A 20,583-nucleotide genomic window follows, 5' to 3' on the forward strand; every position below is an offset into this window, starting at 1 on the left:
TTTTAATATAAATTCTAAATAAAGAATTCACCCCCAAGGATGATCGTTAAAATTGTACACTATTATATGCGTTAGACCACACGGATGGATATTTTATCATTGTTTTGCACATGGGTGTTCCATTATTGATTTCAGTCTGTTGTCAATCAGTATTTAATGCTTGATGTCCTCGATCTGGACACAAAAATTATATTTAAGGAAAATTGGCTTTGTGCACGCATGCATCATTTAAAACTATGATATGTCTGTAAAGGGTGTATTTCATTTTAACACTTTTTTTAGACGATTGTTAGTCTGTAAGCCACAAAATCAACATATAAAATAATCTTTATGCACATCTTGTTTGCATGAAAAATAGAATTTAAAATTTGTTTACACCTGTACTTTCATATTCTTCAATTTAGCAATATAATTTTATTGGTGTACAATATTAAGTTTTAATTTTTCTTACTATGCATCTTTAAGTGTAAATTATCACCAATTATCGCCTACAAAGCAAGATTTTATAGCAGATCAACTTGGGTGGGATATACATTAAATTAGTGTACCTAGGACAACCTAGTGTAAACATCATTACCGTGGTTACTTGGTGTACCATACGGCCACGTAGTCACAAGGGTGTTTCTTGAAAAGCAGAGGACACTTACCCTTCCTGCGCATCTGGTCCATGCTCCCAGTTTTTAGTGAAGTCCGAGTTGCTCATTTGCTTTTTTTACTCTGCATATATTATTTTCGATGCTTTATGTTCTTTATTGTGTTTGTGTGTTTTTCATGTCTGGTCTCTATTCCTGGATTACATTCTTTTGATTTCCGCTAGAATCTGGTTCGCTTGATTACTCTTTCAATATTTGATTCCTTTGACGAAAATCTATCTAATTCTATGGCATATGTAAAAAAAAAAGGGAAAAAAACGCTTAACAGTTAATGTTGACAGTACTCGTTTAAATACTTGTATTTAAATAAAACCTGTCTGCATGTTTTTTTTCGGTTATTCACTTATGTATAGAAACACCGAACAGCGTCTTGCGTTCAATATTCATTCTGGACGCTGTAGACAGCCCTCTCAGAAAATGAAAGAATACTGTCGAGAAAAATATGCATTCATTTTTGGTTTTGTTAATAGGTCACGAATTTATGTATTTATAACGTCAATATAAATATACAAAACAAACAATTGCAACGGGAACAACTATAATTTTCCTATCCTAACACGATTCAACAACGAACTGTACCAAATAAAAGTTTATACTGAAATACAAGAAGAGTAAACCCCACGAGGTAACACAATTGTGATAAAGTGACACATATAAGTACCTTTACAAAGTTTATATTAAGATATATTATATATCTTGATTAAAATGTTACAAATGCATTTTAAGTGTTTGTTTACACCCCTTATCGTGTACCCTATATTACACTTCTAGGCTTATATCGCATATCCCTTAATCACACCCCAGACCTATATTACACACCCTACATCACACCTCTAGACCTATATCGCGTAACTTTTTCACACCCCTAAACCTATATCGCACCCGTTCACAGACCATATTTGAAGTATGGTTAAATACATCATATAATGTACATGACATGTCAAAATCTGTATCACATACAATTTCAACACTCAACCAATATCAACCCGAGTACAGCATGTGATAGTAACTTTTTACATTCAATATAGATGTATCTTAAGTGTCTTTCAATCTACAAGAACCGAGCACCATGTCTTTTTTCTAAAAACAACACTACTGTGAAATAAAAATAATCAGCATTTCATGATATGTTAAGACCTAGAAGTTTTCATTATCATGACAAAATAAAGGTATGCATTTATAATTTTTCTTTGTGCAATGTCGGAAATACTTGTTGGTTAGATCTACAAACCAACCGATAATGTATCCTTTCTATAATGTGAAGGGTTATCCCGTCAATCAATTTTCCTGCTATTTAGATATTTAAAGAAAAGAGAGAGCTATATTTTTTAAATAACGAATCCTAATCTACAACAGTTTGTTCACTAAATATGAGACTTGTTTTCAGCAAAAGCTTTGGTGCTTTTGGTGCCAATAGTTCAAGCACTGACTTTGGATTTCATCTGTAGCTGTCCATCTGTAGAACTTCCCAAAAAGATTTGCTGAAAATCATGATCATATTCCCGAGGGGTGTGATGGATGATGATGCATCAGAGAACTAACACGCTAATAACATATAAATGAATTTAGATAAATATCGCTGTAAAATGCTTTAAAAATTTACAAGTGGGTTTTATGGCCTGTTGAAAAGTAGGAACTTTCAATTACGATGTCTTACGCATCAAACAATTTAGGCAATCATTTTTCAGAAGTTGTGGATCTTTTTTAATGGAACTTACAGTAAGTAACTTAAGATTTAGACCTGAACACATTTAAGAAATAGATAATTTGGCTTATTTCACGTACCAAATATTATACCGTGTTGCAGGTGAACTCTTTTTGCTGGTACAAATTTGGCGATTTGATGCAAAAAGGTATTCGAATGAAATGAAGTTTCTGATTTAGCGGATACTAATTGGTGTACTGAATACCTAAGCCCAGAGTAAATACTTGCGTCATTTTTGTCGGCGTTTATAGACTGCAAATAAAATACGCCAAATTTACCACACCGCGACATTTACCCGCTATATGGTGTTGGCTGAAAAATGGCTGGTAATTTAAGGTCATATGAGTGGTTGTATAACTCTACTACTGCCTGAGACCATGAAAAGCAAAAGAAACGGGTAAAACTACAGGTGGACTGATATGCATACTTTAAATTGCCCCGTGCAGTTCCGGGTGTTAAAAGAATAGCCCTGCAGCAGCGCTAAGCTTGTCGTAAAAGGCGACTAAATAGTGCTCAGAACCCTAGCAGGGACTACGGCGCTCTGCCCACAGAGCAACTGGGATGTGTGCCTCAGGTGGTGGAATGGGGTATCCCTGGCGTGTGACAAGCTGGGGTTGTCAGGCTATAATACGGAAAACCTGACCGCAAACCATAGTGGTGCACCGTGTTGGGAAAGATGCCACGTTCCTCGCACGTTAAAGAACCCTGCTGTGGTATTCGATAGGAGTAGGAACCTTTGCACTCCGCCACAGGAGGCTAAATTGCCCGACCCTACCCATCCCCCTTTTTCCAGTGGCAATCAAAATTTGTCGACCCTATTATCCTTGTGACCCATCCTTATTTTTTTCATTTCATGTTCATTTTATCATCCATTTCATGTTCATTGTCTGTATATAGCTGAAATATTGCTGCTCGGACGTTAAACCCCAACAACAAACAACATACTTTAAATTCGATCTCATTGTATTTGATAACACAGGAATCTTGTAAATCACAGCACATGGAAATGTGATAGGATTTACCTTATTAACCAATATTTTGTTTGATGTTTAACGTATTTTTGTTCTGATGCTGCAATCTTGAAGAGATTCATCAAATGTTTAGTTCTACAGTCGGAACATAAACTGTATAATTCAAACCTCATCGGTAAAGCAGAATTATGTCAAATAGTTTTACCCTGTACTTGAATTTAAGACCAACTCGGCGGTTGGAAGACGCTTATTCTACCTGTCCACCTTGTTACTGCTCTGAGTTTTTTTCATGGAGACCGAGTTGCTCATTAACATTTGTTTCCCAATAGAATATTTCGTATAGAAAAATAGAAAAATCCCTAAATTCACAAACAAATCACAATTACCTTTTCCTTTATCGAATTTGTACATTAACAAATTGATTTTAATATTTTTCATTTTTCCATCATTTGAACTGATATATGTTATTAAATCAATTTCATTTGTTAATTATATTCAAAACTTAAATCTTCATTCCCTAAATTAAAACTCCCCTTCCCCATAAACTATTTCCATTTACCCATCTCCCCATTCACCATTCACCATTTACCAAAATATGGAAAATATGCCTAATACAAGAGGTGTTTTCTATATATATTTTTATTTATAAGATTAATAGAGCCCCTTCCCCATAAACTATTTCCATTTCCCCATCTCCCCATTCACCATTCACCATTTACCAAAATATGGAAAATATGCCCTATACAAGAGGTGCTTTCTATATATATTATTATCTATAAGATTAAGAGAGCATGATAAAAACAGAGAAAGAACTCTAATTTATTTTACAGATGATTGAATATTTGTACTTGGAACTATATTTTTGTCATGAAAAAATGTATGTGAAGAAATAAGACGAACTAGAAAATTGGAATAGAAATGTATACCTGTTAAGGGCATGCGGAATTAATACTGCATTTGTTGGTTTGATGCGTGAAATAAAAAGTTGACAGAAAGAAACAAAAGGTATTTTTTCATTGAAAAGCCGTCGGTCGCCAGTGTATCTGACGCCAGGATAATAATGCTCGCTCAAAGCAATTTACATTTAAATGGAAATGACGCCGGTATCTTTTTCAAGTTTTCGTTATCTATTCGGTTTAAAAGTTATTTTACAAATGTATTAACCAAATAAATTGAAATTCAAATACAGCGTGGACAAGAAACAAGAAAGTAAACAAAATAAATAATAAACAAAATTATCACAGTAAAAAAATGTTTTAGCGGTATATGACATTGATTAGGAAAAAAACTTGCTTAATTGTGCCTTTCTAATGAGGTTACTCCTTTTAATAAGTGATGTAGATGGTAGAAGTCAATTTAAGTGGCCATGGGTGATTTGTATAATGGGATATAATTCATTTCTTATTTGAGACACGGCTGTGGCCTTTGATTTTAATCCATATGTTCACTTATCATACGTACAGCACTGACTTCCCCTACACACAGTTTTATTTGTATAAAATAACTTATTATCATAATGTTTTATGTCATTTGAAATTATCAATGGATTTGTTGAATTAGAATATATTTCAAAACAGATGCCATGTTGTCTTAACTGTGAATGACATTAGTGTTGAACTGCGTGTTCCTTAACTTTGGATAACTAAAAGTGGTAATCAATGTATTAGTCATGTAAAAACTTCGAAGACTGGTGCACCTTTTAAGTATTTCTCTGTCTAAGAATCGAGAAAATTATTATCAGGCGTGACACATGAAGGAAAAACCAGAGATTTTATTGCATCAACCAAGTATTTATACCTAATAACCTCAAATTAAGATAATATGCACTATGAAAAATTGGCGGGAATTTTGTCCCCCTCTTTTTACTTATAATATTAGCAGTCAAAACATATCTACGTCATATATGCTTCAGTATAAAGCCTTATTCTTACCCAGAATTGTATTAAATGATATGTTGTGTATTGTTTTAATAATTGATCTCATAGTTAGAATACATGTACTAATACACATTTGAAATCGCACTGTCCATTATCTTTTGAGTTAACGTTCCGTCAAGATCTCGAACGTTACCTGTCAAAGTATTTATAGTAAATAATTCTAATCTTAATCAGATAAGTAGTTTTATATATTTTCATATGAAATTCGGTTTATTTTTTAGATGATATTGTGTAAGCACTATTTGTTGCAAGTAATTAAAATAAAAGGAAAAAAATATTAAACAAAAGAATCGTTTATTTCAATTGAAAGTCAAATATAACGCTACCCCTTTTGGAATATAAAACACACTATTATTTGATAATTTGACATTTTTTAATTTTAATTCTTATTTTATTTTATTTCATTTTATTTTATTTTATTCTATTTCATTTTTATTTTTATCATTATTATTATTATTGGGGGAAGGGGGGTCTTTTGCTTTTGTTTAATCACAAAATACAATTACAATTGTATTGTAATACAGAATATAGAAATTAAGTAATTTGATTTTGCAGCGTTCATATATCAACACTTTAAAAAAAATCTGGATAATGATTAGAACAATTTGAACATGTATGTACCAGCTCTTCCTATTCGGATTGTGGATCGGATTAGTGTTCGGTAATTTTGTTTTTATCCTTATGTAATGAAATTCAATATTTCCGTACTTTTTTTCTACAATGCGTTTGGAAGGCGTTCAATTCACGTGTGCAGTCTTTGAGTTTAATTTGCTTAAAAATACGCGTCCTTGGATTAAGCTACAAATCAGTCAATACATCAACTTGTCATACATAAATTACTTTTACAAATGAATGAAAAAAACAACTCAAAATGCGTCACAAACAGTTTGACTCTTTCAAATGATTCAAAATCAAACGTGTTAACCCAAGACATATACTTCTCTTTAGTATCGATATGACATGTAAAGTTCCAATATATTTATATCAAATTGGTTACCTTGTATGATACGGGTAAATACAAACAATTTAAATGAAAATTACACTCGTCCCGAATCCGCTGTTTTAATTTGTTTTGCATCAAACCGCTTAACTACTTTAAAATGATATGGTTGGACAGATGGAAAAAAAGTTTGAACCTGAAGTTAATGCTGCAAAATACACGTACTACATAAATATACAGTTATTATGACAAAAGTATTTGAATCTACATTCAGCTGGCAACGATTAGAATTAAGCGATAAATGTTTTGTATTTAAAAATTTGCTGATGTATATCTGTGGTTTTACTGTCGCCAACTGATTTTCCTTCGCGACGCGTAGTCAATATTGTACAGAGATTTGAAATTTGCCTTAAAATTTAATTATCATTCTTCATATGGAATTAAGAAATGCCAATTTGGATGTGAACAATTCATTAAATAACGATAAATATTTTTCAAAATCGTCATAATATTTGTTGTCAATTAGTAAGTCATCCAACTGAATTTTTATGCAAGTTATCGTGATCGTAATATTCATACGCGCATAATTTGTGAATCGGCTCCAGCAGGTTTATTGAGAATATTACGCTTGAGTCAAGGCGATGAAAAGCCTTGTTATAAAATTATTGCATAAGAATAGTTTGAAAATAAAAAAAAATAATACAATAATTCAACCTATTTTTTTTAGAATATAGGTAAAGTGCAATGGTTTTGGTGTCCTTTGTTGTTTTTCAAGTAGTGTCTTGTCATACACGTGGCATTAATGAATATGATTGTTGGTACCGCCAGAAACGTATATATTTGTGAGAGTTTTACTAATGAACTAAGCACCATTTTTGCACTCGAGTAGTTGCATGTTAATACTTATGTAAGACAAACTCGTGTTTTTGGCTGCACATCAGGCATTTATTCAATCAACCAATATTTAAAAAAAACAACCATCATTCAATCAACATTCAACCAACACCTCAACGATTAAAAAGGTGGCGCTTTTAATGTGTTGCTGAAGGCTTATCAAGAGTAAAGTATAGTTATTCAAGCTGATAGTCGATCAATAACAGTAAAATGGTAAATTGTGCCATCAACATAATTTTCAATGCAACTGATATTCATTGAAGTATATTCTAACTTGGCTTTATTTTCTTTGCGCATGTCCAGGAATGCCAGGACAATTGGTTCAAAGGTTGCTACTGTAGTTCATAGACTGGAATAATAAAGACACAGCAACATATATGTTCAATGAACAGTGTTTTGTAAACAAATCTCTAATACTGAATTACGAATCGCAAAACAGATGCTCAAGTATAAGTACTACCATACATATAATATATTTAAAGTAAAAATACATTCATATTCACGGCTCATAAACAGTAATAAACACCATTTCCCACAACTACCGTTTAATTTACAGTACAACGGATTTTGTCTATCTCGCAGCAGGTCTACCGGGTTGGATATATAAAACAAACAACTAGTTTGTGTAAGTCTTGAAATCAGTAAATTTGCAGTTTTAATTGTTTTTAATGTTAAGGGTAACGGCTTAATTTGATTGGTAGACAATTCTTGCTATAACACAAATGAGATGATACATTACGAAAAGTGAATTTCTAAATGTATAATAATGATAATAATAACATTAATAATAATATAAATATTATATAGAGAACATACCTTTGTTAACTATATGGGAGGTGAAAATGTTTAAAAATACTTTAGTATTTAGTACTGAGATAACAAAAAGAAACAAAAACGTTCAGTTTATTCGGTCGCATCTAATTCGAATTAGTCTAGATTGTAAATTATCTGAATTAGTCAAGATTCCATATAGATCTTCATGTCCTTAAAAATCATGTGCACGTATGCTTTTCACAGTTAATGCAACTGTACAAAGCCTCTTAATTCATTGGAAGATATGTGCATATTATTGCATTCTTTTTACTAGGTATTGCTTGAAGGGGGCACCATATCTTTCACGCATCATGAAATTATTCACAAGATGCTTAATTTTCATAATAATACGCACATTATTTTTGCTTTTGTAAGGATAAGAAATAAGAAAGGGGAATATCAAGTTTCCCATTTTTAAATGTTCACATGCTATCTAAGATTTCTGCCATAATTCAGAGATCTTATGGGCGGAAAGTTCTGAATAATGCCGTTGATATAGAACAAATTTGAATTATTTACAGTTAGTGGTTATGTAGGACCATCAAAATGTATTATCATCACTGCAAACATAAATGAAATAAAAAGTAATTGAAGTTATTGAAATATCACAGGATATGACAAAGCTACTCATTTAATTAAAAAAACCAAATGTCAAAAGATAGGACCGAGGTCCTTTCAACAATAGATACATATAACAAGGTATTTGAAATCAAAGGAAAATAAACGAAAACAATGAATGAAATATTAACAATGTAAAATAATAATGAATATGTTCAACCCAGCTCAAACCAGGAATCAAATATACATGACGATCTTAATTGAAAAATTGATTGCATACAGCAAGTCTATAACACCAAAAATATCGAAATACGAATACAAATCCCTCATCGAGAGGTTCCACCATTAGGATAATGAAATATGTGCGACCTCTGCTTTGACCCTTGACCGGACACCTACTTTGACACAATCCAAGAACGATACCAAAAACAGGCAGTTTAGAGGTATCCTTTGGCAAGGAAAAAAAACACCCCAAAGAAAGATCTTGAGAAGAACAGTTGAGGATAAAATGAACAGCTAGATACAATAGAAACACCATGACTCTGCACGCCCAACCAATAAAAGTAAATCGAGTTAGATGGTGGACGATTTTCATTTGCCTATATTCTGTCAGAATGTAAAGAAAGCATAATTCAAGTAAGGCAGTCAAGTATTGTATTATTTTAATAAGCATGGCGGAGTAAATATGAAGTTGCCAATAATATTTGTGCCAGAAAAGAACGAAGCCAGTTATTTTCCTTCTAGATAGAAAATAATTCGAGACCGCTGTTGATACGTTAATGAAATGCTATCTTCGTTGTTTTGTCTGATTCTAGAATATTTAAGAATATTTCTCTTTCATTAAATATAATACTTTCAGTAGCATCTTGGTGCAAGTTACATGTATGACATAACATATTTTGTTTTTAGAGAGGGGTTTTTGTCGTCTAGACTCTTCAAACGATTACGTTCACTCTATTTTTACTCTACCTTATACAACCTTCATTTCTTGTCATTCAGATAACATTCATGACATGCCAAATACATTTAAATCAAAATTCGTAATATTTTGTTTAAATATACTGAGATTCATTAAATGCATAGCATGTTCTATTATATTTTTATAATAATGATGATAGTAAAACAATGAATAAAAGGCAAATGTCATAAAAAAATTTTATGTGCATAAAATCCCTAAAATGGTCTATAAATGTCAATTCTGATGTAAATTTATTATTTACACTAGAATAGAAAAAATAAACGAAACAATAAAATGTAAGGAAAGACTAATATATTTGCACAACTATGGGTACAACGGTATTATTTGTCGCTATTTTAGGTTGGCCTTTGGTTTACCCTTCTCAGGTAAATACTTTCGGACACTGTGATTGGACAAATTGTGCTGATACCCAAAATATTTTATTAATTCCAGACTGTAACATTATTATACTTTTAAAAAAAGTGCATCTTTTGAAATCCATTTTATCATAAATATTTTGATTTATAACTAAAACTGACCAAACAAGTAAACATCATTTGGTGTATGTAAATGAAAATTTACAGAGATCAGTGATACGGTTTTCATATATATTCAATTTAATTCAAAATTTAATACATTCAATGACTCTCTTATTCACCTTTTTACTTTCATGATATTTTATCGTGAAAATAAGAGTAAAAAATTATTTGGTCCATCGGTATCCGTTGACATACTTGCTGCATCATCAGTCTACCAATTAATGTAGCACTGCGTGTTTAAAATTTGAAGAGAAACACAAAGTTGCAGGTGTTCGTTTATAACATAGAACTGTGACACTTATGAATATCATCATCACAAATGTAATCTATTCGTGAATATAATAAAATGCATACGTTTGTAAAATACACCAAAATAACACCTATGGGAGTAGCAAGTAATATATGGTCAATTAGACCAACAAGAAACGTTAAAAAGTTTCATTAATTTTTTTAGTTTAAAATGTTTGTCATTCAACTTTGTCAAAAATTGTTAGCAGAATTGCGTAATTTACAATTCATTTTATTACTCTTCTGTTTAAAGTATCTCCCATAGGAGACTAAGTAGAAGTTTTGCGTATTAACAACATCACAATATAAGGTATTTTAGGCCTTGAAATTTATAAATATCAGTTAAATCCTATTACACAAATGAGTTGCTTAATGAATATTCATGATTTCCACGGGGTTTTGCTATTCAAGACAGAAAGAGCATCAACCGACCAAAAAGTACATGAAGCTATTAATATAACAAGGTCGTCGTCTTACTATCAAAACCTAATAATTAACCTAGAATTGTTTTTATTGTATAAAAAAGACACATTTTGTTGAAATTTCCAATCCATTACATATATGGATTTTGGCCATACAATATCGGAACGTCAATAATATTACATTTCAGATACATCAAAATAAAAGAACATGGCCTAAACTTAATTTCAAAGGAAACAGGGACGATATACACACAGATTAATTACATGTTAATGGTCGAATTCTCTAAAACTGTTTTGTATGGGTATCGATTTCGTAGTACTTCGTATTGTTTTGTTATCTTATGATAAGAATTCTTAACTCCTTAATTACATATACAAGGCAACGTGCACATACTTAAACTCAGTAGAATCGTTAAAGTAGATAGCTCACCTAATTTACTGGTACATGCTCTCAACAAACTGGGACAGGCATTCCCCCGATTTTTTTCAACATTTCAAATGATAATAGAAATGGTAAATATAGCAAAGAGAGAGCAACCCCACCGGGATGAAAATTTTCGCCTCAAGGCATTGGTCTTTATTGAACGACGATGAAACCTCTCACCACAGGACAGGTTTCAGCTGGCCAAAAAACAACATTATACACAGGTACAGCAAAATGATTTCTCCTCTATATTCAAGCAACATAATGTAACGATTTTGGCGTGTTTGATTATTTGTCAAATTCCAAAAAGTTAAGATTCCGTGCGTATCTGTAACATAGTCTGATGTACTTCAATATTCATGACACATATTAAAACTTGATTGTTTTAAGTTAACCTCAATTCAAGACAAAAGGCTTGTTACTCGAGTAGTGGTATTAATTCAATGTGGATACTGAAAAATTCGAAATCTTTTGGAGACCCTCAATGCAAGATTTTTATCAGAATATAATAGCATTAAAACCTATTAAAACCATATAACACTTTTATACTTCTATTCCCCATGCTCAGTTAAAATCCTCACTCAAAACCATTATACATCGTTGTTTCTCAAAACTATACGAAGATACAAAAATATAGTTCTTGGTAGAAATTCCTCATACTTTGTAAAATATAATTCCAAATTATCTTCCAAATATACAGAAGAAGATGTTTTCAAAATGCTGGAATTTTTAATCGACACCATATTTTTCCAGTGTGGTGGACGCGTTTTTCAACAAACGGTCGGCATTCTGTTGGGAACAAATTGTGCTCCTCTAATTGCTGGCCTATTCCTTCGCTCATATGAGGCTGATTTTATAGCTCATCTCATCCGAAAGGAAAGACATCATTTAGCTGGATCTTTTAATCTCAGTTTCCGGTATATAGATGACGTATTTTCGTTAAACAATTCTGGTTTTGGGAATTGATACATTGCATGTACCCCAAAGAACTTGTGTTAAAGAATACTACAGACACTGTGGAGTCAGCCTCATATCTTGATCTACACTTAGAGATCGATGGTAAAGGAAAACTGTTGACCAAACGTTACGATAAACGTGATGACTTTTCATTTAGAATTGTCAACTTTTCTTTCATCTGTGGCAAAATCCCTTCACCCCCTGCGTATGGAGTATTCATATCACAACTCATGCAATGTGCCAGAGCTTGCCGTAACTATGCAGACGTTTTGTATCACGCCAGAATCCTTACAATTAGGCTTTTTGGAATAGGGTTATGTTGCTACAAGATTGAAGTCATCACTACAGAAGTTTTATGGTCGTCATCATGCACTCGTGAATTGTTACGATGTATCAATCTGCACCATGAAAACTGATTAGTTCAGCGTGTCATAGTTTTCCTTTCCTCTTTCCTCTACACCAGACTTGACTTTTTTATGAGCACTTTTTATGGTGTTTCTAGAAAAGCAGAGGACGCTTACCCTACCGGTGCACCTGGTCCATGCTACAAGTTTTTAGTAAAATCGTAAAATCCGAGTTGCTCATTGACTTTTGTTACTCTGTGTGTGTTATTGTAGTTACTTTATGTTTTTTCGTAGTGTTTGTCTGTTTTCCATGTCTGGTTTTTGTTCCTGGATTACATTCTTTTGATTTCCGCCAGATCTTGATTCCCTTGATTACTCTCCCAAACAAGCCTAAACAAAAAACGCATGCAAACACCAAATCAACTAACAACTTATCCTTAACCCAAGTTACTGGAGCAACAAGTTTCCGGATATCTAGTTTCTGAGACTACGCTGACACATTCTTTTGATTACCGCTATAACCTTAGTTCCCTTGATTACTCTTGCAAACGATTATAAATAAACTGGATTTTTTTTCACCAAAAAAAAGAAACTCGAAAGTGAAAACGAAACAATAAACAAAGAGATTCCTGACTTAAGAAATGCACAAAGAATGCGACGGAGTTAAAGTACTTTGGCGTGATCACAACTCCCCTTTTTAATGTCGCCACGGTGGTAAAAAATACACTATTAAGCACATATAAGAAAAATTCAGTTCGAAAAGCTCTGAGTCCCATTATAAAAACAGAATGAAAAAAACTGAAAATATATTACACAAATGCAAAAGCAAGACTACTGGCAGTTAACTTACATAACAGTTCCAGACCATTATGAACTAATACTAACTGATATTCAATTGAAGCTGTATCATTGGCCTGTACCAATTGTTCCATATTAGGTGTCGTCATTTATACAATCGAAGAATTATGTAATGTATATTTAAATGCGTAGGAGGGATAGATAAGTAAATTCTAAATTTATGTTGCGTCTAACGTTTTTCTCTAAAGCTGCATCTTCTGAAAATATGAACATTACAAGAAGAAATCCTGAAAAAGCCTGGCAATGTTCAAGAATTATGTTTAAAAAGAAAAAGTTTTATTGAGCAAACCCCCCAAAAAAGCTTAATCCTATCTTTAAGACGGTAGTTATACCTCAGGTCTCGATTTCACAAAAATTCGTAAGTGTAAAGTTGATCGTAAGTAATGACGTCATAAACTAAAATAGCATTGTGACGTTATGATTTACCATCGATTTCACACTTACGACTTTTTGTGAAACCAACTCCAGGTGATTAGAACCCAACCGATATTTCAAATGCAAACTATACAATTGCATTTGATATTTCGAAAGATATTTCATAATAACTGTCGTACTGATATCGATGTAGCATATCAATTCTCGCTACTATATATACTAATTGAAAATGATATAATTATAGTGGTGAGAATATATATATGCTACATCGATATTAGTATGACAATTATTCAGAAAAATCTTAAATTTTCAAGCAAAAAAATAGAAATTATAATTATGTTTTTTTTCAGTGATTTCATAATTAAGCCACACATAATCCTGTTTGGATGCACCATCTGTTTAAATTATTAAAGAAATTGTGAGATGGTCCCAAATAACATAATAGAAAATATTTTATCCAACTTAAACACGTGTTTTTAACCTATATGTAAATTGTACGTATCTAAACTTAATTTAAGTTTTACATTCCTCTTTCCTCTACCCCACACTTGACTTTTTATGAGCAACTCGGTGGGTGTTTCTAGAAAAGCAGAGGACGCTTACCGTACCGGTGCGCCTGACCAGGTCCATTCTTCCAGTCAGTTTTTAGTGGAGTCCGAGTTGCCTATTTATTTAGCTTTACTTTGTATGAGTTTAGTTACTTTATGTTCTTTGTTGTGTATATCTGTTTTTTATGTCTGGTCTTTTTCTCTGGATTACATTCTTTAGATTACCGCTAGGACATTGATTCCCTTGGTTACTCTTATATGAGATACATTACATGTTTTAGTTTGAAGGCGATTGATTGATTGATTGATTGTTGGGGTTTAACGCCCGAGCAGCAATCTTGCAGCTATATTCAGGCAATGAACATGAAATGGATGATGGAATGAACATGAAATGATGATGAAAATGAAAAATGGGATTGGACACAAAGATAATGGGGTCGACAAATTTTGATTGCCACTGGAAATAGGGAAAGATGGGTAGGGTCGGGCAATTTAGCCTCCTGTGGCGGAGCCCTATGGTTCCTACTCCAGGAGAATACCACAGTAGGGTTCTCTAAAGTGCGAGGTACATGGCATCTTTCCCAACACGGTGCACTACTATGGTTTGCGGTCAGGTTTTCCGTATTATAGCCTGACAACCCCAGCATGTAACACGCCAGGGGTATCCCATTCCACCACCTGGTGCACACATCCCAGTTGCTCTGTGTGTAGAGCGCCTTAGGCCCCAGCTAGGTTTCTAAACACTTTTTGGTCGCCTTTTATGACAAGTTTAGTGCTGCTGCAGGCCTATTCTTTTGACCCCCGACCTGCACGGGGAAGTTTGAAGGCGTTACATGTAATTTCTTTTCCTTTTATAGTTCCTTTTAATCGTCAAGAAGATTTTGGTGAAAATTGGAAAGAAAAATTATGCAAAAGAGAAATCAAGGGAATCAAGATTCTAACGGAAATCGAAGGAATGCTATCCAGGGACTAAGACCAGACAAACACAACAAAGAACATGAAATAACCAAAATAATACATACAAAGTAACAAAAGTAAATGAGCAACTCCGACTCCCCTAACAACTGGTAGCATGGACCAGGTGTACCGGTAGGGTAAACGTCCTCTCCTTTTCTAGAAACACCCTCCGAAGTGGTCATGAAAAGATAAGTCCGTGGTAGACGAAAGAGGAAATTTAAACTATAACACGTTGAACAAAGCAGTTTCCATGGTGCAGATGGATACTAAGTATCAAATAAATAATCGAACTGAAAAGCAAAACCTCTGAACAATAGTCAGAAGCAATAGTCAAAAGAGAAGTGGCTCTTATAACATCTTTAACAAATGGCAATACCAATGGCAAAACAGAAAGTGTGAAGCAACCGCAGTGGTCCTGACCTACTACAGGCATTACCGATCGAAATGGGTAGGTTTTATCAGATTTTTTAGAGCGTAACACCTCCAACTTTCATTTCATGACATTAATTATTGGTCAGCGGCAATGCTAAAAGGCAGTGCGAACTTGCCAACATGCAAAGTCTGTAAAATAAGTTGTCAAAATAGTACAGAAGCCACATGTATATTGCTAATATTGTAAAATACCCTTCTCTGTAGTTTTTTTTAATCTGGAAAAAAATCAAAATAAGAGATAGATATTTGGAATAAAACTTTCAGGTAGCGTAAGACATGTTTTTTTTCTGTAACCTGACTCAAAAACCTATCACTCAGGCAACGATGACCAACTAAAAAGACAGATAAGTGCCCAATATATCTTATGAATTTACAATAAAAACGTAATTATACCGAAACTGTATGCGAAAGACAAATCTTACAACTTAAGCGAACCAAACATGTACACATAAGAAGCAAACACCACGCTAAACTTATCACCAGGGCGAAAATGAGAAACCCCCAAAATGCGAGCAATCCCTGCTTCTTGCTAGTCACCCTTTATACTGCTTGTTGTTTTAACTTTGTTTGGGTTCCAATCTCAAAGAAACTTATAAAAGGTATTTCTAATTTCTATTAGAATATCTGAAGAGGGTTTCGGTAAAATAGTTAGCTTTTGCACTATGATAGGGAGAGCTGATATCTGCTTATCAATATAATTACATCAAAATATATGCCTAAGATTTTAAATTTCCCTGATGTATTTTATGAAAGTTTCTTCTCAGGAAGTAATATTTTACTACCTTTTTTCTTGAACCATCCCATATTGCCCCAGTCGTATCTTAAATAACCCGTAGTCTAGCACAAGCAGAGAATGAATCACAGTAAACAGAATAAGCACTGTCATCAATTATTAGCGAGTCGTCAATATATTGGCTGAGTAAGTACTCAGTTTCATCTGTCTTGACAATAGTGATATTGAGGTCAATTTGCAGCTCCCCATGAGCTTTAACACAAGAATGAATATGAAGGCTAATAGTGATAAAGAATTCCCCTGAATGAAGACGATTGTTTGACGGAACATTGTAGTCTTTCTACATGTGGTTTTTCCAAATATAGGCCTATTTTTTTATTTTAAAAAATCTATTAATTATTACGAAAACATCTCATAAAAAAACCTGGCAACGGACTCTTAATGGTTAAGTAATTTTTTTTTTGCATCGTTCTATTTATTAATCATTTTGGCACCGGAAAACTTAAATTCCAATACTTCACAAAATCATGAACTGACAAGTATTACTTGACCATTTATCTCCGATATTTTGATCAAAGATCAACTATGTATTTGTTAATAAGTTTGTGTAGAATTAAGATGAAAAGAGCCACATTTTTCTTTATCGGAATCACTACCCCTTTTTGTAAATGTTTACATCCGTCCCTACATTCTACAACTGCAGATTGATCAAGTAAGTGAAATGTCTCAATTAATCCGGCGCAGCAATCTTAAATTGTTCTTTTCTTGATATTGTATACATTTTTACGGAAATATGTTAACTGCATACGAAATCAATGTCAACAATTACCTAAATTGTTTGTTTCGAGGGAAACAACTTAATTGTTTATTACTTGAAATGAATCTTCAGCAGTAAAATACTACCACGAATGGTCATATTTTCATGGCAGCTGCGTCCGATTTTGGATTAAAAAAAAACAACGACAACAATTCTTCTGCATTCCCACAGTAAAAATGTGATTAAATAAATAACAAGAAGGATCCGTCGAACTACTGACTGGCATATTAGAGAAATATTTACATACAACACAAATGATTACAACGCATACTTCTTCTTTCTGGAAATGATATGGAAATGTCCTGTACACAATGCCGAAAGATTCCTTTTTATCCAAAAGATTCCTCTATGGCTATACCGTGTAATAACCGCCCAGAAAAAAACTATAGAATTCTACTGTAATGCCATCAATGACAGGTGACTTAAAATTGATTCAATATCTGCATGGGTTGGTTTTGTAACATAGGGATTGTTGTCATTAAAATAAAGTTGCTTGCATGAAATTCAGTGTTAGAACTGCAATATAATTCTAGACACATTTTTTAATGATCTGAAATTTGTTCAGGGACTTGAGTATCCTGATCATTGTCAGTGATCAATTTAGAGAAAATCATGTTAGTGATTTTTTTTTATTTTTCAATTTATAAACGTATCTACTATTTGTTTCTTCTTCTACTTGCAATTTGGCTTTTGATCAAGTAATAATTCCCTTAATTTTTTAACCTGACACTGTATGACTCCTTACTCTCTTAAGTTTCATATAGATTGTTTAATTCAGAGTGTGTAGCATTTTCTATTTTACCAGTTTCTCTCCTAACGTATGATGAGAAGCAAATAGATGTACATCTAATTTTCTTGTCTTTGTTTCTCATAAAAGTTGGTCATCAGTGGGAAAACTGTTATCAGGGTTTTGAACATCCTCATCTGAGTCACATTCATACTCAATTATAACATCTTTTATCCCTTGTATACCTTTCTCAATGAAACCAACATCTTTTAACAAATTGTTATTAAATTTCCCATTTCTGTTATTAAAATTAAATTTATACATATAAGTATAATTAAGAAAGGGGAATGGTAAGAACGATAAGTGATGCCATTGTCTGACTTCAAAACAAATGCTTCCATGCAGGTCTGACGAAACATTCAAATAATCAAGACTCCCCTATTTTGGAAAGGACCTCTCCAGGAATACCTCCTATCCTTTTTGTGTTACAACCTCAAAATGTTTAATAAATCTAACTCATTCATCATCTGATGACTATATGTTTGTTAGTGTTGGTTATTTACAATGTGATAGCTTATTCTCATAATTCCAGTCCCCTGCCATAATAAAAAATGTGTTATCATAAACGTTATTATGTATTTTCTTTAATAAACAAGGGTCATCCTCATTTGGTTCATAAATGGCACCTAATATTGTTCTATTATCCTAAATAGATACATCTAAAATGGAAAAAAAGTTACCATTTCAGTCAATGGCCTCCCCATAAATTTTGAACTCAAAATTATGTCTTCTGAAAACTTTTGAAATATTGAAATTAAATGTTTGATCTTCACTGTGAAATTATTTTATTTCTCCTAATCTTATTATCTAATCCCCTACAACACAAGGCGTCAATAACAGAACAATACAGTAACATTTGTTAAATTTGAACAAAAATGCAATTTCATCAAAACAATATATAGTTTTGAACATATAACATATCATTTGTACTTTTTGTACCTGGGTGCTGAAAGCAAGAATAAAGTTTAATGCGTATGACTTTGCATATATCAATTCATAATTGCCACTGTCATATAAAATGTTACCAATAAAAAAACAAAAACAAAAAACAAACAAAAAAATTAAAAACTAAAAGAAATATGAATGATATGTTTTTTGTTGTTTAATCAATCTCCTCGATTTCGCTTATCTGTGCTAAGTAATGGAGATAGCTTTCTATTGTTTTGATTTATGACCAACAAGAGACTTGATTAAATGTAAAGAATATTGTATCTGGTCCCTTTCGCTTGCCAATGCTACTAAAAACAACATACAAATTATTCCACAATTATATGAATTTTGAATAAAGTGATCAATTTGTACAATGAAGTTTACATTTCATTTGAGGTACATATATGTATAAGGCCCTAACTTATGCACAATTTATCATATTGTAAGCTCATATAAATCAAGATTTGAGTATTACTAATACCTATTAAATTACAATTATGACAGATATAAATATTACAGTCTAAATAAATGTTAATGTTAAGAAGAACATGTATGATAATTGGATATCACAAGCCTCTGTCATAAAAACTGATGCAGTATTTATGTTTCTATCCGATCAAGGTTGAATTCCTTACTCATTATTTTTTGCGAAAAATGGTTTTGTCTACGATGCGAAATGACTGTAAAGACAATGTTTTAACTTCCAAGCCACAGTCATGATTGGTATACCTCTTAATTTATTATCTCTAAAATTCATAAACATTTTTATATAGAATCACAATAGTCATTATGAAAGTGTAGTAAACGATTGAGTTAAATTAAAAGTTCGTTACCCAGTAATACGAACATAACTATTTCCTAGGCACTTTAAGCATTCTCCGTGTAAATTGTGTGAGTGTTTGTTCTGCAAAAATACACTGGTCAAAACTTAAGAGGAATCCTTATTCCTTGAAGTCCAACAAAAAATAAGCAGACATCAGACCAAATTCATAATATTTTCGGATCTCTCACACATAAATTAATGAAATTATACATTTCAGTACGTTGCATGTAATGATATAAGGCCATTAATTTGGAAAAATGGTTCTTTTGGACAAAAAATGGCGGTTAGAAATAATATGTTTATCTTTTAATTTGTCCGTACAATCTGATAAAGATTATCGGATGTAAGTAAAAATAATCAGTTAGTTTAAAAACTAAATAAAAAAAGCAAATCTATACAACATTATGCAAAAACAAAATTTTATAAGGTACCAAGTCTACCGTTATGCTTATTTTCTACGAGAAGATGTTAAAATTTGAAAGAAAAAAATTCTTACCTTATCTTGAGCTTGTCGAGAAGAAATAATGGCACGATAGAGCCCCATCCTTCTATCTTTCGTATTCTATGCTGTTTTGATTAAATATATACACATTGCGTCAGCTATGATGAACCTATACCACACCTTTTTAAAAGGGTTATAGCGTAAAGTCTATTCTAACTTTGGAAATTGTCGTCACTCCTGTAATTTAGCACCGTGCCAAAAGTGAGTCCCGTATTTTTAAATTTCCCCCTGAATCTAAATATATAAAGTTGTCCGTTAATCAATTGTTATGAAATTGTCAGCAACTTACATAATAAATAAAATATTATATGTATATCAAATTTATAAAAAAAAATGATGTCAATATTTTACTTGGTTTTATAGTTAAATTATGACTCCATGTTTTTGTCCTATATATAATCACTTGTATTTGGAAACT

At 32.4% G+C, this 20,583-nt stretch overlaps 2 protein-coding genes across 2 annotated transcripts in view; both read right to left on the reverse strand.

The window, feature by feature from the left end:
* Positions 1–13,350, reverse strand: part of LOC148616953 (uncharacterized) — a 42,654-nt gene extending 29,304 nt beyond the window's left edge. The window contains exon 1 of the mRNA XM_088585098.1: positions 13,254–13,350. Within this exon, the coding sequence (XP_088441224.1) occupies positions 13,254–13,350 (97 nt within the window). The remainder of the gene's footprint in view (positions 1–13,253) is intronic.
* Positions 1–20,329, reverse strand: part of LOC148616952 (uncharacterized) — a 77,403-nt gene extending 57,074 nt beyond the window's left edge. The window contains exon 1 of the mRNA XM_088584138.1: positions 20,160–20,329. The gene's annotated coding sequence lies outside the window, so the exon portion shown is untranslated. The remainder of the gene's footprint in view (positions 1–20,159) is intronic.
* Between the last annotated feature and the right edge of the window lie 254 nt (positions 20,330–20,583).

The sequence above is a fragment of the Perna viridis genome, chromosome 5 (assembly GCF_037379345.1).
Source record: "Perna viridis isolate PV_CMFRI_1.1 ecotype Kerala chromosome 5, ASM3737934v1, whole genome shotgun sequence".
Taxonomy (NCBI): domain Eukaryota; kingdom Metazoa; phylum Mollusca; class Bivalvia; order Mytilida; family Mytilidae; genus Perna; species Perna viridis.